The 22,731-nt window shown below is 41.1% G+C and overlaps 1 protein-coding gene across 2 annotated transcripts in view; it reads left to right on the top strand.

Annotated features, from left to right (window-relative positions):
* SV2C (synaptic vesicle glycoprotein 2C) overlaps positions 1–22,731 on the top strand; it is a 271,512-nt gene that overhangs the window by 127,778 nt on the left and 121,003 nt on the right. For both annotated transcript variants that reach the window (XM_023729500.1, XM_004374485.2), the window contains one exon: positions 14,498–14,649. In XM_023729500.1, the coding sequence (XP_023585268.1) occupies positions 14,498–14,649 (152 nt within the window). The remainder of the gene's footprint in view (positions 1–14,497; positions 14,650–22,731) is intronic.

The following is a 22,731-nucleotide window of genomic DNA, read 5'->3' as shown; positions in this document are numbered from 1 at the left end:
TCAGGAGAAAAATATAACAGCAACAGAAATTAAAATGAAATTTCAATGTGTCTGTATGTTGTAAGAGAAAGAATGGTGATTTATGGAATAATCCCCTAAAGAAAAATCAATACTAATCTGTGAATAGAACCTCGAAAATGCATCCTTCATAGCTGTTTGCAATATCCTTTCATTAACTGTATTATATTATAGTAACAAGGATACCTTGACTTTGTAGAAATGAGTACTGTTCACTGGGATTCTCCAAAAGACATTATATGTAACATTTCATTCATTCCTACAACATTTTAAATAAGTAGGCATGCAAAAATATTATGCTTGTTTAAATTAGAAAATTGAGGCACAGATAAAGTGACTTACCAAAATGTCCAACATACCCCGCCCACAGGTGTTCTGATTTTTATTCGAATTCTCACCTATAAAGTTTCCCGTTCAAAAAACTCTCTCTTAAGAGACATTTTACTTTTTTATCATGTTAGAAAAATGCAGACTCACTTTAAATTTTTCAAGACTTTCTTTTATATTTTATTGTGTTTTAGGTGAAAGTTTTCACAGCAAATTAGATTCTCATTCAACAATTCGTACACAGATAGTTCCGTGATGTTGGTTACAGTCCCTGTAATGTGTCAGCACTCTCACCGTTTCCACTCCGCCTGCCCTGTTTCCATCCATCCAGTTTCCCTGCCCCTCCTTGCCTTCTCATCTTTGATTTTGTGTAAATGTTGACTGTTTGGTTTTGTGTAGTCGGTTGTTTAAAGCAACACATTACTCACGGATGTTATTGTTTATTTTATAGGCCAATCTATTGTTTGGCTGACAGGTGACCTCTGGGAGTGGCTTCAGTTCCAGGTTAAAAGTGTATCTTACGGTGATAGTCTTGGGGGTTCCTCTAGTCTCCATCAGTCCAGCAAGTCTGATCTTTTTTATGAATTTAAGTTTTGCTCTACATTTTTCTGCCATTCTAACTGGGACCTTCTGTTGTATCCCTGGTCAGAACTGTCGGTAGTGGTAGCCAGGCACCATCTAGTTCTTCTGGTCTCAGGGTAGAAGAGGCTGTGGTTCACATGGTCCATTAGTCCTATGGACTAATTTCTTCTTTGAGTCTTTGGTTTCCTTCACTGTCCTTTGATCCAGAAGGGAAGAGATCAGTAGTTGTATCATAGATGACTGCTCACAAGCCTTTAAGACCCCAAATGCTACTCACCAAACTAGAATGTAGAACATTATTTTTATGAGGTAAGTTATGCCAATTGACCTAGTTGTCCCATGAGACTATGGTCCTGAGCCTTCAAATCCAGTAAATCAATCCTATGAGGTGTTTGGGTATATCTAGGAAGTATCCATAACTGTGCCCCCCTATGTGCTTTATTGTATATACGGATATATATGTAGCACATACAAACATGTATATACATGTCCGCAAATATACCTATATATGCACACACGTACTTCCATACACTCCCACACCTGTATAGCGTATGTATCTACCTATGTAACCACTCACATAGGAGCCCTGGTGGTGCAGTGGTTAAGCACTTTGCTGCTAACTGAATGGTCCACAGTTCAAACCCACCAGTCTCTCCAAAGGAGAAGGATGTGGCAGTCTACTTCTGTAAAGATTTACAGCCTTGGAAATCTTACGGGGCAGTTCTGTTCTGTCCTATAAAGTCACTATGAGTCGGAATCGACTTGAAGGCAGTGGGTTTTTTGTTTTGTTTTGTTTAACCACTTACATATTTTTTACTTATTATTACTGTTGTTGCAAACTTGTATTGTTATAGCATTTATCATAGTTGTCCTTTATTCTTGCATACTTCCTCAGTGTCTTCATTTACCTTGGTCAAGTTGTGCTTACTTCTCTCATATTGTGTACTGCCTTTCCCATCACCAGAATTAACACATTTCCACTATCTCGTAAGTGATTCCCCCTCCCTCTCCCTCCATCCCTAGTAACCATCAAAGAATGTTGCTTTCTGTGTGTATACCTATTCTCGACTTTTTTATAAAAGTGATATCATGCAATATTTATCCTTTTGTGTTTGACTTATGTCATTCAGCTTAATGTCCACCAGATTCATCCATGTTATAAAATGTTTCATGGACTTATCATTATTCTTTATCATTGCATAGTATTCAGTATCCATTTGTCTGTTGATGGGCACTTAGGTTGCTTCCATCTTTTCTCTATTGTGAGTAATGCTACAGTTAACATAGGTGTGCATATGTCTATTCGTGTCACTGCTCTTACAGCTCTAGGATATATACCTAGAAGTGGGATTGCTGGATCATAAGGTATTTCTATTTCTAACTTTTTGAGGAAGTGCCATACCATTTTACGATCCCACCAGCAGTGTATAAGAATTCCAATCTCCTCACAGCCTCACCAGCATTTGCATTTTTCTGATCAGTGCCATTTTTGCAGGAGTGAAATGGTATTTCATTGTAGTTTGGATTTGCATCTCTCTAATGGCTAATGAGCTTGGCTACTAACCACAAGGTTGGTAGTTTGAATTCACCAGCTACTCCTTGGAAATCCTATGGAGCAGTTCTACTTTGTCCTATAGGATGTATAATTCTGGGCTGGCAATTTTTTTTTGCTTCAGGGCTTTATATATGTCATCCCATTGCCTTCTTGCCTGCATAGTTTCTGCTGAGTAGTCCAAGTTTATTCTTACTGACTCTCCTTTGTAGATGACTTTTCATTATCCCTAGCCACTCTTGAAATTCTCTCTTTATCTTTGGTTTTGGCAAGTTTGATTATAATATGTTTCGGTGACTTTCTTTTGGGATCTACCTTATGTGGGGTTCGATGAGCTTCTTGGATAGATATCGTCTCCTCTTTCACAATATCAGGGAAGTTTTCTGCCCACAAATCTTCAACAATCCTCTCTGTATTTTCTGTTATCCCCCCCTCCCCCATTCTGGTACTCCAGTCACTTGTAGGTTATTCCTCTTGATAGAATCCCACATAATTCTTAGGGTTTCTTCATTTTTTTTTAATCCTTTTATCTGATTTTTCCTCAGATAAATTGGTGTCAAGTGCTTTATCTTCAATCTCACTAATTCTGACTTCCATTGCCTCGATTTTGCTCCTATGACTTTCTATTGAGTTGTCTAATTCTGAGATTTTATTGTTAATCTTCTGGATTTCTGATTGCTGTCTCTCTGTGGATTCTTACAGCCTGTTAAATTTGTCGTTATGCTCTTCTCTAATCTTCTTAAGTTCCTCTATTGCTTGGTCTGCATTTTGTCTAATTTCCTTCCTGATCTCTTGAAGAGTTCTGTATATTAATCTTTTGTATTCTGCCTCTACTCTGTCCTATAGGGTTGCTATGAGTCAGAATTGATTCGATGGGAACAGGTTTTTAATGGCTAATGATCACGAACGTCTCTTCTTGTGTTTGTTAGCCACCTGAATGTCCTCTTTGGTGAAGTGTCTATTCATGTCTTTTGCCTATTTTTTTATTGGATTGTTTGTCTTTTTGATGTTGAATTGTTGAAGTTTTCTATATATTTTAGAGATTAGGCTCTTGTCAGATATGTCATTACCAAAAAAATGTTCCCAGTCTGTAGGTTCTGTTTTCACTCTTTTGGTAAAGTGTTTCCATGAGCATAAGTATTTCATTTTTAGGAAATCCCAGTTATCAAATTTATCTTCTGTTGTTTGTGCATTTTTAGTTGTGTTTAATAATGTATTTATGCCAAAAAGTAGGACCTCAAGCTTTGTCCCTCTGTTATCTAGCAGGAACTTTATAGTTTTAGTTTTAACATTTAGGTCTTTGATCCATTTAGAGTTAGCTTTTGTGTATGGTGTGAGGTATGGATCCTGTTTGATTTTTCTGCAAATGGATATCCAGTTTTGCCAGCACTATTTGTTAAAGAGACTCTACCCCACTGAATGGACTTTGACCTTTGTCAAATATCAGCTGTCCATAGATGGAGGATTTACTTCTGGGTTCTCAATTCTGTTCCATTGGTCTATGTGTCTGTCGTTGTACCAATACCAGGCTATTTTGATTTCTATGATTGTGTAGTAAGTTCTGAGATTGGGAAGTATGAGGCTTCCTACTTTGTTCTTCTTCACTATTGCTTTAGCTATTCAGTGCCTCTTTGTATTTAAAGTTCAAGAGTAGTTTTTCCGTTTTGTTAATGAATGTTGTTAGGTAAATTTTTCAAGACTTTATAACAAGTTTTATCAAACACCTATATGGTACCTGCCATGTGCCAGATGCTATGTTAATCACATTTTAAATACTGGCTCATTTAAACCTCATAATTCCCTGTGAAGAATATAAAAACCCAACCCAACCTGTTGCTGTCAAGTTGATTCTGACTCATAGTGATCCTATAGGACAGAGTAGAATTGCCCCATAGGTTTTGAACTGCTGACCTTTTGGTTAGCAGCCAAGCTTTTAACCACTACGCCACCAGGGCCTCACGAGGAATATACTATTTATTATATCTATTTTATAGATGAGAATTTGAGGCACAGAGAGGTTAAGTAACTGTCCAACGTCACATAGTAAGTGGTGCAGTCAGGTTTCACACCCAGGCAGTCTTGCTCTGGAGCCCATGGCTCATAACCACCAGGCAGTGCTGTGTCTCAGATTCAACCAGAAATATCTGTAATTTCACACGACACGTTGCCTGATACCTGATAGGTGCTCAAATAAACATTTTGACCAGATCAGTTCAGGAAGCTTTCTGATCCCAGAAAATCGGATGGAAAAACCTTTCCCAATATGTAAAATAAGACAACAGTTGGACTAGATTATCTATAATCCAAAAGAATCTCAAACCCAGATTTTAAGCAGTGGGTCAGTGTCTTTTTAGACCTGTACTGTCCGACATGGTAACTACTATGTACATGCAGCTACTGAGCACTTGAAATGGGCCTAATCCAAATGGAGATGTGCTGTAAGTGTAAAATACACAGTGCTGAATTTTGAAGATTTAGCACATATATATACAAAAAGAATGTAAAATATCTCATTAAAAATTTTTATATTGATTGCATGTTGAAATTATAATATTTTGGATATATTGGGTTAAATGAATATATATTAAAATTAACTTCAGCTGGATTTTTCTGCCTTATTTTAATGTGGCTATTTGAAAATTTAAAATTACATATGTGGCTCACACTATATTTCTGCTGGGCGGTATTGTCTTAAACAATGCTTTTTGTAAGAATTTCCAACATGAACATTGACCTTTTTGACACATTTTATTTCCCAGTAAAGTTTGGTGAAGGCACTGTTGACCCCAAGTGAGAAGGAACAGAGCAAAAGATCTTCCTTATCCACATAGATCTCTTTAGAACTGAATTTGTGAGCTCCTTGAGGGCAGAAACTTGTGTTCTTCATGCCCATCCCTCCAGCAACTAGTAAAGTACAGGGCCCAGAGTTTGGCGGGGTGAGTGGTTTTGTGGAGGGATGATAGGTAGATGGATGGGTAAATGGGAGGTGGGTGGGAGGACAGAAAAGCGGATGTATACTGCAAGTGGCTGGATAAATCTGCATGTTTTTGTCATAATTTCTTAAAGGTCATCATAATGATCATCACCATCTTTGTTCACGGTACCATTTAGGTGCTGTGGGAATGCATTCTTTCAGCTCTCTCAATAGCTAGATTAATTGTTTTTTGTTTGTTTTGTTTTTCAAAGCAGCATAGAATCCTCATCTATGATGACACCAGTTTCCCCAGTGACACCAGGTCTTCTTCTCTGGATGTGTAGACTTCCACAAGTTTAGAGTTTCGGGCACCAGTCTGACTGCAAACGAGGGCTTGAGGAATTGAATTGAAGTTATAATTTCTTAGCAACACACTGTTTTTGTGCAAATTGTATGTTTACAGATCAAAATTTTAAAAATAGCAAAGTTTTTTACCCATTCTCTTATTTGTCGTTTATATAATATTGAGAAAACATCAACTGCCCATATCAAAGGATATTATTTTTTAATTTGTGGCTTTGGAGATTGGGAGGACTAAAGTTGCTGTTAGCACTGCCACTGTGTGAGGAGATTCCTATTCTTGATTTGATGATTGGTTGGGTTACCAGGAAGTGTCCTTCTCCTAACTGTTTTATCTCAATTATTCATAACAAACATGTGCCTTCTAATCAATACAGCAACCTCATTTTTTTTGCTAACCCAGCCAATTCAGAGACCATTAGATCTGTGCTCTTTCATCTAAGCTGCTGAACAATCTCAAGGTCTATGATAGTCTATTTACTTTCATAAAATGGGGGTCACCAAAAGGTCCAGCTTTGGGGCTGCTGCATTAATTCCTTATTTCTAGGTCCAATTTAAAACATAATGACTTGGTTCAGAATTGCTATGCAATTTGTCTGACAGCTCAGTGTCTTCCTTCATTTTTTGTTGATTCTCAGTAAGGACCAAAAGGGTATTTTTCGTGCAAGTTGTTCATAATTTCGATTCCTGGCATAGACTAGACCATTCACTGTTCTTTTTATGAACTCATAATATTTGTCTTAATAAATGTTGCCTAGAGTCAGCTCCTGATAAGACTCTGCCCTCTGCTTATTGTCTGTATGGAACATGTGGCTTTACAATGATAACTCAACTTCCTCCTTAATAATGTTCTTTACATAATGCCCCATTTCCCAATGGAAATGGGAAATGGAAGATAGAGGTAAAGGACTGTATGGCAATCACATGGTGAAATAAGTTAGAATGAAATTATTCTTTGATACCTGCTCACTAGAGAATTGAAGCGGAATAGAATTATTCAGTGAATCCCTCCTCAGGACAAGAAATTCCATACTTTAAGCCAATTTAAGTACAATTACTCTTTTTTCTCTAACCTCCCCTTTTCATTGCAGAAATCGGAGCCCCTTTCCCTCTTTGCCTGAATAGCCAGCATAAATCACTGTGATGAGGTACAAGGGCAAATACAATCCACCACTGAGTTGTTATTCTGAACTGGAGTGATGTGTGGTGAGACAGTGAACTTTGCAGGGATTAGGACAATCAGGCTTCCCAGTTTCTCAGTAAGGTTTGTGCAGACTGTCGTATTTGGCATCCTTCTCCATCCTGCTGTGCTAAACTTATGTGTCTTGTGTTTTGTAACAGAGGAGAAATTTTATCTGTCAAGCTAACACAATCTTTGCCTTACACAATATCTAACTGGTGAATTTGCCTTAGATTATTGAGGAAAAAAATAAATATGTTTCATAATATTTGCCAGATGTTGTGTACTGAGTCAAATGAAGACTTATTAAGGTATTGTTTGTGTGTGTGTGTGTGTGTGTGTGTGTGTGTAAGCGTGTACACACACACGAAAAGGAGGCCCCAGTTTATTCTAGGACTGTGTTTCAGTACAGAATTTTGTAGTTTTTTATGTCTATAATTAAAGCTGCAAAAACCTAAAATTAATATTACTTAGGGAAAAAACCCAACTCTGAAATTGCAGATATCAACATTCTATTTCATTTGTGTCGATTCAATTATTTTGAATCCTTGTGCATTTTTATTTAAAATTTAATGGAAGAGTAACACAATACTAAAATCTGGCTGATCTTCCAACTATATAGAGTGTGGATTCAATTATTATTCCCTCTGTGCTTCCTATTACCAAGGATAGTTAAGACTTGACCTGTTTTTGACAGCTAATAAAATAGACAGTATCTGATCCTGAGAAAAATTCTTTATAAACCGCCCTGATCTGATTGCTTCATTTATGTAAACATTCCATCAAAAGTGAACTTCAGCAGATTTCAACAGTAGCTAACAGATAATTATATAATGAACAAAAAAAGGTCTTCATGTTAATTGAATTTAGATGTGTTACCCATCAGGCAGTGTAAAGTAAAAGATAACCATTTTATGCCTTATATTATGGATTTTTGGACATGAAATGAATTATATTTTCCATATTTAATCCATGGCAAGAGTTTCTCAGCCTCTGCACTGTTGACATTTGGGGCTTTCTTTGTTGTGGGGTCTATCCTGTGCACTGGATAGTAGCATCCTTGGCCTTCACCCACTAGAGGCCAGTAGCAGCCCCCAGGTTGTAACAACTAACAATGTCTCCAGACATTTCCAGATGTCTCTTGGGGCACAGAATCACCCCTGGTTAAAAACTACTGATAATGGGAATTTGAGCACTGCCATTTACATATTTTTTTATCTGTTCATCATGTATTCTCATGAAACAAGTAAGGAAATGTATAACCCCTCACACAAAATGTTAAGGGAAAATTGTAATAGGAAACTTGATATACATATTTTTTTATTGTTGTTAGTTGCCTTCAGGTTGATTCCAACGACTCCATATGTGCAGAATAGAACTGCTCTTAGAGAGTTTTCAAGGCTGTGGCCTTTCTGAAGCAGATCACCAGGCCTGTCTTCCAAGGTGCATCTGGTTGGGTTTGAACCACCAACTTTTCAGCATGCATATGATTGGGTGGGGGGAGTGGCAGCCTTCGCTCATCTTCAACACTTATTATAGGAATACATGAAGACTCCTCTTTAATAAATACTCTTGCTTTATCTCTTATTTAAGTATTTTTTATTGACGATAATGTTAGCTACAACATTTTTCTGAAGGATATATAGGTGCTTTAAAAGCTCCTGTAATACCCAGGGGGATTGCCCAGTCACCTCTGACCAGGGGCTCCAAATGAACTCTCTCTAAAAGAAAGACCATCAGGGTATCTGTCCAGTGGGGTGACAGTGGCAACTAAGGCATAGAAGAACTCAGGAACTCTTGGGGGCTTCCATCCCAGCACGCCCCCCTTTCCTTCCTCGGTCATATTGACCCAGGAAGTAAGGTGTATGCTTCCATTCATTGGAGATGTTTACGTCGTCAGAACAGATTACCCAAGGAGGCTTGGCATGTCATATCCAGCACTGGACAGTCTTTCTGGAATCCAGTTCTAGAGAGTGAACTCTTAGTGTACGTCCACTGAGCCGGGTGCTGGGGATTTGAAGATAAAGATATAGTCCCCACCTTCAAGGAGTCTTCAGTCTAGTGTAAACAGTGTATAAGCATTCTGATGGGATATGAAACAATTGTAATAGTTAACACTACAGCATGTTGTGATGTTTTCTCTTTGCTTAAAGAATGTCTCAGGGAGAGGAGAAGTAATGTCTTCCCAAAAATAGATGATCATCCCATGATAACAAATGTAAATGCCTCGGTTGTTTTATAGGTCTCTGAGTCCAAAGAACTTTACAAAGGGTTTAAATAGAATCCCTCAGACTTCAGACTCATTTACCCCTTGGTATTAGAGTTCCTTGCAGTCTGCTTTACAGATACTGAGAGACATCGATGCAAAAATAACCACCTTAAAAAAGAGGCATTAAATCAAAACAAGCTGGATTGATTATCAACCCCTAAATGTTGATATTCTCTTATGCAGCAGTGGTTTGTTTAAAACTAACAAGCAAGTCTACAGTATTCCACCTGCAATTTTAGCTACAGTGGAGTACATTTATCTTAATTCAGAAGGGTCTGGCATATCTTGACATGCAATTGTGGCTAAATGAAGTGTGAGTTATAGCTATTACATACGGAACATCCAGAACCCTGATGGAACATTAATTAGAATGTGAAAAGTCGGTAAAAACTGTGACTTTTTTATGCATTGAAAAGTAAAGCCCACGATTAGGGACCTGGGACTTTATGGTGCAGAGAAACGGATTCTTCACATAAAATGACAAAAGGAGTAGCATTAAATAATTGTGACAGAGACATTTTATTTCCCACTAATGTTATGCATTGTAATGAAACCATTTTAAATCTGTTCAGAACATTGTTGAAGTTTTTCATCTGCTATGTGTCAAGGGTAGTGTTGTTTTAACTGAGCTGATTCTAAATTAAAGTTCCTTTTCTTAAACTGTTGCTTAAGGGACCAGCTACTTGGGGCTCATGTTAGTATTGGTTTGACTATGCCATGAGCTGTTCCAGTTGTTCAAGGCAAAGGCAAGAAGGGAGGCACAATGGGGAACAACTCTACAATAAAGTGTCAACTTAGGTGCAAACTGAGAACTTAAGAAAGGACTTCATTGCCTTACAAGCATCCTCCTATTCTTCCAGATGAAAAGAGGCATAAGGACCCTGAGAACAGGGAGGTTGAAAAAGTAAACCAAGGCCTTCCTTCTAATTAACTCAGTCAACCAAAGAAAGATGAGTGCATCTGTCTTCTGTGGCTGAGCCATCAGTTTCTAAGGGAAGTGCAGCCCCTGGCAGTCCAATGCCAAGCCAGCTGGAAGGGCACAGACCAACCATCGGTAAGCGTTGTTGGCCTGACCCAGTGCTTCTCAAAGTAGGGTCCCCAAACCACCCACCACAGATGCACCAGGGATATTTATAAGAATACAGATTCCTAGGGTACAGAAACCAGAATCTCTGAGGTTAAAACCCAGAAATACACATTTTTAATAAGTGCTGGAGGTGATGCTTAGGTTCACTCAGGTTTAAGAATCCCTGGTAAATTATCTGCAAATAGGTGGGCAAATGGATCAGCTACTGTAGAAGTGAAGCGTGAATATTGTAGACTGTCTCTGTATGCACATACTGTGCTACCCACTTCTCCAGTATTGTTCCCAACGACCTGCCTCATCACAGAGGCTGCAGATCACGAGAATGTCTACACTGCATGAGTCCATATTGTGGGGAAAATGATGAAATTGTAGGTTCAAGACCTCATCTTGCCCTGTATATATTGCAGCTGGACTCTAATGCATCCGCTGAGAGGTCGTTGGTGGTTGAGTGGTAGAATTCTCACCTTCCATGAGGGACACTGAGTATGATTTCCTGCTAGTGCACCTCATATGCCGCCACCACCCTGGCAGTGGAGGTTTGCTTGTTGCTATGATGCTGAATGGGTTTCAGAGGGGCTTCCAGACTAAGATGGGCTAGAAAGAAAGGCTTGGCCATCTATTTCCAGAATCAGCCAGTGAATCACAACAGGAGAGCATTTCATTCCTTTATGCGTGGGGTTTGCCATGAGAAGGGGGGCGACTTAACGGCAGCTAACAACAGCAAGAAGCATCTACTGAAGTGGGTCAGAGACTGGCTTGAGGAGGGGATGAAGGGGAAAGCAGAGCCTACCTACAGACACTAATAGCTAATGCATCTTTCTCATGGAGTGTTTTCTCTTGCCATTTTGCTGCTTCCAACTCATGTAAACTACTGGCTCGTCATCATTTGCCAGTTTGTGTCATAACATGCAGTTACCCCCTTCCTGGAGATTTCTGTCATGCTGTGAATGAATATCCAGGAGAAGTTGAGTCTTGTGAAAATAGGGAAATTTCCCAGAATGACTCTGAGGCATGTAGTGTGTGATTCTCACAAAGCAGAATGTTCAAAACATTCGACTTTTACTTTTTCTGCTCCTTTATCAGCTATAATTTGAACTACGAAAGGACAGGGGACTGTGTCTTATTCATACATGAGTTCTCAGAGCCTTGTTGATAACAAGTTCCTAAACAATTTGTTTTGTTTTAAATGAATGAACAGCACTAGCTGTTTGTAGTATGAGTCCTTAAGAAGCCAGGCAAAATCTAGGTCAGTTGGCATAACATAGTTCATAAAGAAAATGTTCTACATCCTGTTTTGGTAAGTAGCATCCAGGGTCTTAAAAGCTTGCGAGCGGCCATCTAAGATACAGCTGTTGGTCTCTTTCCCTTCAGAGCAAAGGAGAGTGAAGAAAACCAAAGACTCAAGGAAGTAATTCGTCCAGAGATTTAATGGCCCACATGAACCACACCTCCACAAGCCTGAGACAAGAAGAAGTAGATAGTGCCCGGCCTCTACTACCAACTGCTCTGACTAGGATAACAATAGACGGTCCTAGTTAGAGAGAGAAAAAAAAATATGTACAGTAAAATTCAAACTCATGAAAAAATTCACATTTACTGGTCTGAGAGAGACTGGAGGAATCCCCGAGACTATGGCCTTTAGACACCCTTCTAACTTGGAACTGAAGCCAATCCCGGAGATCACCTTTCAGCCAAATAATAGATCTGTAAATAAACAATAACACGCATGAGGAAAGTGCTCCTTAGAAGAATCATCCACATGAGACCAAAAGGACAACATTTGCCCAAAAGTAAAGATGAGAAGGCAGGAAAGGGCAGGAAGACTGGACGAATAGAAACGGATAAATTAAGGTGGTAATGGGGAGAGTGCTGACACATTGTGGAGATTGCAACCAATGTCACGGAACAATCTGTATATGAACTATTGGATGGGAAACTAACTTGCTCTGTAAACCTTCACCTAAAGCACAATTTAAAAAAAAAAAGAAAGAAACCAGGCAAGAAAATTGTGTGAGTCTGCTGGGCTATAGAACCAGCTCTGACAACCTACCAGATGCATTTGTTTCTGGTTTGAGGGTTTGGGTGATAGACTTGGACTTGGTTAGCTACCCCTGTGAATGATGGTACTAAATTGCCATGTGCTGCGTTTGAAGTCTTGGGGATACATACCTCTTGGGATTTTAGGTAGAACAACTGCATTTATAGTCCAGAAGAATGGATATAAATTAGTGATTTTTAAACTTTTTTAACAGCAACTCTCACTCTGAAACACATTGTAACACATTTTACCACTAAAAAAAAAACACTTGCAGTCTGATCAATTCTGACTCATGGTGACCCCATGTGTGTCAGCGTAAACTGTGCTCCACAGGGTTTTCAATGGCTGATTTTTTTCAGAGGTATATCGCCAGGCCTTTGTTTCAAGACGCCTCTGGGTGGACTCAAACCACCAACCTGTCACCCAATCATGTAGTTATCAGCCAAATATATTAACCATTTGCACCACCCAGGGTCTCCAACCCACTGTACATATACATAAATATCTATATAACAGAAACACAAGTTTTCATGAAATAATACTTAACCTTATTTTTTGGGTTGCACTCAAATATTTTCATTTCTATTTAATTTTTTTAAATGCTGTTTAAAGCTTACTAAATTAATTTTGCAACCCATAGTTTGTAAAACACTGGCCTGAGAGATATGGCTATATCCAATGGTGGTTAACTCCTCCAGGGGCAAACTCATGAAATGATTCCATATTTGAACCTACCAGCTGCTACAGAGTGACCTTACAAATCCTGTGGTGCATTTAGTACATCCAGTTTGCTACATGTATGATATTCCCGTAAATTCTACTTGCTAAGATAATTGCCAACACTTCTCTATCATATCAAAGACTATAAAAAAAGATCACTTGTTGGTAAATGGATAAACATAACGTCTACTCCTTGACATAATATTTACATGAAATGGCAATAGCACTTCACCTTACAGAAATCTGAACATAAATGTACGAATGCATCACTTTTTAACTATATTACTAGGTATTGTCTCCACAATCTGTTTATATTGCTGCATGCTTTTTTTTTTTTTTTAAGAATTCACAAGTTGCTTGGTAGGATGATAGGTAGTGTTTTTCCATATTACCTTACTCTCTGAGGCAGTGGTTCATAAAATTTTGGAGTCAAGATCTATTTGAAATTCTGATGAAATCTATAACCTATCTCCTTAGAACAAACAAAATTTTAATTCCTTGGACCCTTAATCGAGGATGTCTGAGAAGAAATCTCTGTTAGTATCGTCTCTCCAGAGCTTGGTCAGCAGCTCTTATAAGTAGCTCCGACCAGAAGGAAGCATCGTACCCCATTCTGTTGGTTATCTAAACCAGCAGCTCCTTATTTGATTCCACCAGTTTCCCTTTCACATTGTACCCATTCAGCAATGATGTCTACTGGGTTGGGGCCAGAACAAATTAGGAAGCAACTCCATTGTCCTGTGTTTGTTGACACAAGAGCCTGATTAGGCTGAAGGACCAAGCGCTGTGTGGTAGCAGAGCATGAGTACTGACTGTAGACGGCCCTGCAGAGATGTTTGAAGCTGTTTCCCAAGTGCCCATATCATGGAAAAAAGATATCACAGTATCTTTTTAAAAACAGATTAACATTCACTAGATTATACCAAGTTATTGTAATTTTTTATAAATATCACATAAAACATTCAACACTAAGCAGAAAGCCCATCTGAATCTCAGACTTGCTGTTACTATTTTGTTAATTGCATCAAGTCAGTTCTGACTCATGGCAGCCCCCTGTGTTACAGAGTAGAACTGCTCCATAGGGTTTTCTGAACTGTAATCTTAACAGAAGCAGACTACCAGGACTTTGTTCTGCGGCACTGCCGGATGGGTTCGCACCTCCAAGCTTTAGGTTAGCAGTCGAGCACAAACTGTCTGTGCCACCTAGTTTCTGTAAACCACACAAGTAGGGCATATCTTAATTGCAGGTGTTCAAGTTTTGGGAGAGATAATAAACATGGTGGCTGTAATATTAAAGTTATAAAATGAGGGAAAAATACATTTCTCAATACGCTCGGACGGGGAGGGTCTCTGCAGTGAGCAGAGTTGGAACTTGCCTGGGCTCTGCCTTTTGCATCTCACCTTGGCTGCACAGGCCCCACTTTCATGTATTCACTGTACTTCTTGGCAGGATTGGAGGAGCCATCCCCACCGTGTTCTCCTACTTTGCTGAAGTGCTGGCCCGGGAGAAGCGGGGCGAGCACCTGAGCTGGCTCTGCATGTTCTGGATGATCGGCGGCATCTATGCCTCAGCCATGGCCTGGGCCATCATCCCGCACTACGGTAAGAGGCACCGTCGGGCGATCACCTCGTTTTACTTCAGCCTCCATTCCCATCCCTTTCCTCCCTTGTAAGTGCTGGTTTGAGAACAACACTGTCATCGTATTTCTCCTTTCATACTCTCCAGAGATTTTTTTCCCCCTGCACAGAAGTCTGTTTAAGGTAAGACTGTGCTAGTGGTCCTTTTTGCAATACTGTTGTGTTTTGCTGTCTTAAAGCTATCACTTTCACTTTTTTCCTATGTGCTGTCAACTCCGGGGTCCCCACCTAAGTGGAGGTGAGAGGACACACAGGTCATAATCAGATCCAAGTGAACACAATTTATATTTGCTCTTGGGACAGTGTTCATCCCCTCTGGGCCCAGAGCAAAGCTCATCCCTAGGTCAGCCCATCCTTTCTGGCAGCTCAGAACTGGGATGGGAGTGGGAAGAAGCCTGTCTTGTTGTGGACAGACTACTTGCAGAACTTAAGAGGTGACTCTACCAGTCCACGCTCCCCAGGTCTTCGCCTCGGTTTCTCCTGTGTATGTACTGTTCTGCCACCTCAGGGTACTTGAAGGTTTTAAGTTTCCAAACAGTATTCTCCTCCTCTGAAGCCAGAAGCTCCCAAGTGCTTCATGCACAAGCAGTGCAATGCAGGGAGAGGCTAACAGAATCTGAGGAGAGAATTTCATATATAAAGAAAGAAGAGGAGGCATTCTGGTTACTTTTATGTGCTTGTGTGTGTGTGTGTGTGTGTGTGCGCACAAACAGGCTGAGGTTTGCAAACTATGAACACTGTGTAAACTAAAACCACATGTGAAATTAGATTTCAAAAACTCATTCTTCGCTCATTTTCCATTTTTATGCTTTTGTTTTAGAACAGAGCAATTATTCCATTTTAAAGCTTAGTTCTGTTAGGGAACAATCTTAGTGAATATGACTCATCACTAAATTCAAAGAGGTAGACTTTAGTACTTAGATGCATTATAATTTGTTTTACCATACTGAGTTACCAAATTCATGTTGTCATACGCTTTCCTTTGCTAATCTTAAGTTACTAGAAAATCAAAATTTTATTTAACCAAAACAAAAAACAAACAAATCAAAAAAAACAAGACATAGGAATTGGTTACTTGACCTGAAGAGAATTTTATTTGCCAAACATTTAAGTTGAGTTTGGGGTGCCAAGCTCAAGTGATAGGTTTCTCATTTTTAGACTCGTTGGTCACTTCTGGGGACAGAGATGGCCTCAAACAGTCTGTTCCCTGAATCCACCATGAGGCTTGTCTTCTGCTACCATCAGAGGAATTAAAGGAGATTTCTTCATCTGGGTCCTGAGCACCTCCTCAAAACCTTCCTCTGTAGAGCTACATCTGATTCATGCCTCACTCACCTCATTGTTTCAAATGGAGGAGCGACTTTGTTGTCATGTAAGGAATTGCTTGATAGGAGCTACACCTACCCCTCACTCATTGACATGGTTAGGTTCCATAGACCAGGTTGTTATGCGAAAATTGGCGTTATGTGAAGATGGAGGATGACCACATCAGATCACAAAATGGAGGTTGACTACATCATTACATAACTGTCAAATTACATCATTGCGTAACTGCTAAACCACTGAGAATCATGGCCCAGCCAAATTGATGGCATAAGTTTAACCATCACAGCCAGCATTATTCTTGCCTCACACCTCGACATTTGTTATTACTAGATATACATCATTAGTGCACAAGATAGTTGGGTAGTACGTTTTTTTACTACTGTTGTAAATGTGAAATGTTGGATAACAAGGTAGTTGATAAGTGAGGAGTAGGTGTATGTATGTTGTTGTGTGCTGTGGAGTTGATTCTGACTCATAGCAACCCCACGGGACAGAGTAGAACTGCCGCATAGGGTTCCCTAGGCTGAAATCTTTACAGGAGCAGATCGCCAGGTCTTTTCTCCTTGGAGCAGCTAGTGAGTTCGAACCACCAACCTTTCACTTAGCAGCCTAGCACTTAACCGTCATGCCACCAGGACCCCTTGGAGCTATGTATAAGGAGGCAAAAAGTCAGTTGTAAAACATGAGCAGAGTCCAGTTTTACCCAGCATTGCTCCCAGAGCTGCTGCAAGCCCATATGCAGCCTTTGTACAAATTAAAATAAGGTGCGCCCTCCAGGTGGATGCAATTTCAGCCCCACTCACCAGCTTGGCCAGGCACTTGTCCAAGGCACAAGTTTAAAATTTTGCACAGCAGCTGTACTTCTTAGCCCCTGTCCAGGCCAGCCTTTGTCATCTGTCCCAGCCTCTGAGCACAGCTCTTTGGCTCCAGCGAAACCTGCTGTCTGGAGCCCCAGGGCTCCCTGGGTTCATTGCTGTCCCCTTCCTGATCCTCCCTTCCCATCACATCCCACAGAATTTCTCCTGCTGGCCTTCCAAGCTCATAACTCGGGTTGGCTTTTATACTCTGCGCCTTTCCAGCAGGCCTTGACATGATTGTGTTCATTTTTGTTTTTTGTCCTCACTAAAGATTTAGTTCCTCAGACTCTTGCTTTTCACACATCTCTGCCCCCTTAACTGTGGACGGCTCCAGGCTTTCTGTCTCTTGCCACTGTTGATCAGTAGTCATCCACAAAGAATTAGCACAATATCCACCTTTATTTGATTCAAGTACACATAAGACATACCTTGCTTATTGCAAAACGGGCTACCTACTCCATATATAAGTGGAAAAAGGGAAGGTTGTGAATCATAAACAGTGTGTGAAAACTTACAAAAGCAATCACCATATGATAAAACTAATTGCATCTAAGAAGGCTGATGAAACCTTGAGAAATACTAGAAATTAGTAACCTAGAATATTAAAACCTTAAGCCCATGCTTTATTACAGGATTTCTATGGCCAGAAGTGTGGCAAAAATAGCAGCTCATTTTAGTTAATCTTGTCTGCATAATGGAGCCTTGGTGCAGTGGTTAAGAGCTCGGCTGCTAACCAAAAGGTCGGCAGTTCGAATTCACCAGTCACTCCTTGGAAACCCTATGGGGCAGTTCTGTTCATAGGGTCATGAAGTCAACGCAACGGGTCTAGTTTTTTTAAGTCTGCATATTAAAATCAACAGGGGAGGTTTTTTAAAGTACCCTTGCTGAGTTTACTGCTATACTCTTTTTAAAAATTGAGATATAATTCACATAAAACATTATTATACTCTTGCAACTTGTAGAATGCTAATTTTTTTTTTCAAAAAAAATTAATTTGAAAAATTCTGTGCTGAGACTTCTGGGGTGATGACGATGTTCTGTATCTTGATCTGGGTGGGGTGTTTCAGGGGTAACCAACAAGATGCCATGGAGTCACTTCTGACTTGAGGCAACCCTATGTGTGTCAGAGTAGAACTTTGCTCCGTACGGTTTTCAATGGCTGATTTTTAAAGAAGTAGATCGCCAGGCCTTTCTTCTGAGGCGCCTCTGTGTGAACGCCAGCCACCAACCTTTCAGTTGGCAGTAATCGAATTAACTGTTTGCACCACTTTTCAGAGATACTCAATTATAAAAGTTCATCAAGCTGGGTAGTTAAGATTTATGCACATCACTATATGGATGTTACACTTTTTCATCAGTGTTTTTCTGTAAAAGTGCCTCTCTAACTTCCCGAAAAAGCCCATGTTTGGGTCCTACCCCAGAATAATTGAATCAGATTTTCTGGACCTGGGGACTAGGCATCAATATTTTTTAAAAGCCCCTGAGTTGTTCTAATGTGCAGCAAGGTTTGAGATTCTCCATTTCCCTGCTGGAGGGAGTGGGTGATCTCAGAAGACTGTTTTTATGTTGGGCTTCTGGACTTCCTGTATTTAGGGAGGGCTGTGAATGGGAGTAAAGAGAAGCTTGAGAGCCTGACCTACAAGATTTTACAAGTTTACTTATTTAATACAGGTTTGCAAGACTAAAGCACATTGCTGCTCATCCAGTTTAGAGACACTGAAAAAGTAACTTTGACATCTAGATCTGTCTTCTTTTTCAGGACACATCTTTTTAGTTTACTTAAAATAGAGAACGGGTTAAAAGTCGATACGCTTTCCCTGCAGCCTCTGGAAAAAAATTTTTCTGTTTTCCCTTGGAAATCCTGTGCTGTGTAAATGACGCTGCAGCCCATGAAAACAAGAGCATGTGGTCCCTGGCCCTCCATCTTCTTTTATTCAGGAGACCTTTGAGCACCACCTGTGCAGGTGTATTGGGTTTTCACCTGGCAGAGGAGGGATGCAAGAGCATCATAAAGTGACTCATAGCCAGGTGCTGGCTCTGCTCACACTGGTAACTGGGTTTGGTCTGGAGGAAGAATCAATGATTGGCATCCACATTGCAAGTATATTTCAAATAATAAATAATGCAAATAATTGTTAGGCTCATGGGCAGAAGGTACTCTTCCAGTTTCTGGCGTTTGTCTTTCTGCATTTGCCAGAACAGTAGGTGCAGAACACCCTGAGCCTGATGCCAACAGACTTAAATTCTGGCTCCAGACAAGCCTCTGACGCAAAGTTTGCCTTGGCCTGGTCACTCAGGATTCTAGAGGAAAATCTGGAAGGATTCTTACCAAGTTAAACACAACACCAGAAAGGGTGTTTGGATTGCTGCCAAGGGCTGGTGAGTTGGAAAGTGGTTGATGGCCAGGAGTTTGTACCGGACAGTGGGGCCAGCGTGACCAGCTGCGCCAAGTTTCCCTACAATCATCTGATAATGATGGTGCTTTCCCTTCACATCCCCACTCTTGGGGTTGAAAATTTCCTCAGAGACAGACGGTTGCCAACACCTAAAGGTTTCAAAATAAAATGACTTCATCCCACTCTGACAATGTCTTAGGAGGGAGAGCACTTGATGTCATCACTCTAGACGCACCAGTCCTGCCAGCCGCCTCCCTGTGACCAACTCCTTCCACTCAGGAGCTTCTAGACTATATTTCTCCCCCTGTAGCAAAGAGCATCACCACCCATCTCTCAGTTTTTCGTACTGTGGTGGCTTGTGTGTTGTTACGATGCTGGAAGCTATGCCACCTGCATTTCAGATAGCAGCAGGGGCACCCAAGGTGGACAGGTTTCAGAGGAGCTTCCAGACTAAGACAGACTAGGAAGAAAGGCCTGGTAATCTACTCCTGAAAATTAGTCAAAGAAAGCCCTGTGGATCACAACTCAATATCATGTGACTTGCTTGCTTAGGACACATCATAAACCAAAACCGAACCCATTGCTGTCAAGTTGATTCCGCCTCATAGCGACCTTGTAGGACAGAGTAGAGCTGCACCATAGGGTTTCCAAGGCTGTAAATATTTACAGAAGCAGACTGCCACATCGTTTTTCTCCAGAGCAGCTGGTGGGTTCAAACCACCACTTTTCAGTTAGCAGCTGAGCTCTTAACCACTGCACCACCAAGGCTCCTAGAACACATCATAAAAAAAACTACTGCCATAGGGTCGATTCTGACTGATAGCTACCCCATAGGGTTTCCAAGGCTGTAAATCTCTACAGAAGCAGACTGCCATATCTTTCTCCCGTGGAGCTGCTGGTGGTTTCGAACCACTGACCTTTTAGTTATAGGGTTTCCAAGGCTGTAAATCTCTACAGAAGCAGACTGCCATATCCTTCTCCCGTGGAGCTGCTGGTGGTTTCAAACCACTGACCTTTTAGTTAGCAGTCTATCACTTTAACCACTGCACCACCAGGGCTCCTTAGGACACATCATAGGAGGGATCAATTGCTGGAGGAGGACATCATATTTGGTGAAGCAGAGGGCCAGCGGGGGTGAAGGAGACCCTCAGTGAGATGGACTGACAGAATAGCCACAGTAATGGGCTCGAACATGCTGGCAATCGTGAGGATGACACAGGACCAGGCACCGCTTTGTTCTGTTGTACATAAGGTCACCATGAGTGGGAATCAGCTCTACAGCAGCTAACAACAGCAAAGAGCATTCCCACTAGAGCAGGGAGAGAGGGAGGGAGGACAGCAAACCTGGAAGGAAATGTCCCAGCCTCAGGAATTAGGCCACCTGCAACAGCTGAGACCAGGTACTTAGAAAGTGTGGCTCCTCTTCACCCTGAACCTGTTCTCAAGCCCGCATACTCCTGACCTCCAGGAGTTCACACACACACAAAAAAAGTGATATGTTCACGAACAGAAAGCTCAGTATCAGTGAAGGTTTCTTTTCAGCCTTCCTGTCTTCCTCTTTCTCCCCACCCACCACAGTAATCAGGACACAACAGCATTTAATGGAAGCCTCACTGCCTTGAGGGGAAATGGGAATAAGTGCTGAATCACAGGCTTGTGATTCCTTGGTTGAGAGCTTTCATTTAGGCGCAGGTTTTGGAGTTGTGGCTGTATTGCAGCACTGTCTGCTCCATTAAACCCTCTGTCATCATTTTCCCTTTTAAATTCGCTAGCGCATCATATAAGGTGTTCTCCCCTGCCAAGTGCATTACAGTGTATAGCGAGGACATTCAGTTAGTTAAGTGGGAAGGTTCTCATTTTAGCACAGAAATGCCGCAGGTCTTAAATCCCACAGCACCCTTGTCTGCACACAGTACCTAGAACAGCCCCAATGTCTCTGTGTGGCCCACCCTTCACTGCAGACCTTATCAGAGCCAAGCAAGGGCACCCATAAAGCCAGAGCACACCCATTCCTACCCCGCCAGCCGCAATGAGATGTCCATACACACATTTCCCTGGTTGTCTTGAATTACCAAGACGTAGCTATAAGAATGTGTGAAGCTCATGCTTTCCTTCTCCCTAATGGTGAGAGGAGCCCTGGTGGCACAGTGGTTAAGTGCTTGGCTACTAACCAGAAGGTCTGTGATTCAGACATACCCTGTGGCTCTGAGGGAGAAAGACCTGGTGATCTGTGCCTGTAAATATTATGGCCAAGGAAACCCTATGGGCCAAGGAAACCCAATGGTGAAACTGGGGTAAAGGGAGGGGAAGGTAGTGAAACAGGTGTCTAGCTGAGAAAGGAAGCAGGGAAGGATATGTCATCTTTTGATCTCTTATTCACAAGAAGGAAGGCACAGTGGCCAAGGGAAAGTTGTATGGTGTGAGAGCTGCGTCTGAGTCTCGGTCCTGCTGTTTCTGGGTGTGGGAGCTTTGTCCAGTCCCAGTTTCCTAGTCGGCTCTGTGGTGAGGATTAAGTGTAATAATCATGTTAGAACATCCAGTGCAAACTTGGTGCTCAAATGGTATCCATTATTGCCATCAGGTGCATATCCTGCGTGGCTGCCTGAGCCCTGTCAGAGCTGTGGACTGTGAGCACAGAAGCTACAGGAAAAGAGGGAGAATGAACTAAACTGCGTCAACCTCACCTAAAGGGTGAGGAAATCAGAGGAGTTAGAGGAATGAACATAGAGGATGAAAATTAAAATAATGAGAGAGAATCAAGGAAAAATAATACACGAAAACCTTGATTACCTAGAGCCCAGTGAACCAGAATCCTCCATTCGTTCATTTGTTACATGAATTAATAATTAGGGGGTACATACTATATAAAAGACTTATCATCAAGGCCATGGTGTCACCCTACCCTGGTAGAAAGAATGAGAATCTGATGGCCCTAACCTACTGGCCCATGTCACCAGCTGATCTTGTGGGTTACACGGGCAGTAGCAGATCCAGGATCTGTCCCAGCCACAATGTCTGAGACCCTGGGGACAGGCAGTTGTGGGGGATTGGTTAACAGCATGGGCTTAGATATAAGACAGGCCCTGGTCCAAGCTAGCTCAGCTATTCTCTTGCTTTGTCACCTACAACAGTTAGTTACCTAGGCTGTCTGGCTCTCAGTTTCCTCATCTATAAATGGGCATAATACTAATAAGTACTCCCTATAGGATTGCCGTATTAAAGGAGTATATAAAAAGTAGTTACTTAGCACAGTGCCTGGCACAGATGTTCATTAACTATTGTCTTTCTACAGATAGGGCTGAAATTAGGGGAGGGGAGGGAAGAAGGAACTGGAATGTTAGAAAGACTTTCTCGCCTTTTCCCAACCGTGGTTTCTCCAACTGTTTGCCTATCATTTGAAGCTTGTGGGGATGGCTAAAAAGGGGAAAGCCACAGAAACAGAACTTGGAAGGCATGCCAGAGTACTC

Source organism: Trichechus manatus, unplaced genomic scaffold (genome assembly GCF_000243295.1).
Source record: "Trichechus manatus latirostris isolate Lorelei unplaced genomic scaffold, TriManLat1.0 scaffold00029, whole genome shotgun sequence".
In the NCBI taxonomy this organism is placed as follows: domain Eukaryota; kingdom Metazoa; phylum Chordata; class Mammalia; order Sirenia; family Trichechidae; genus Trichechus; species Trichechus manatus.
This window is presented reverse-complemented; position numbering and strand designations above follow the sequence as displayed.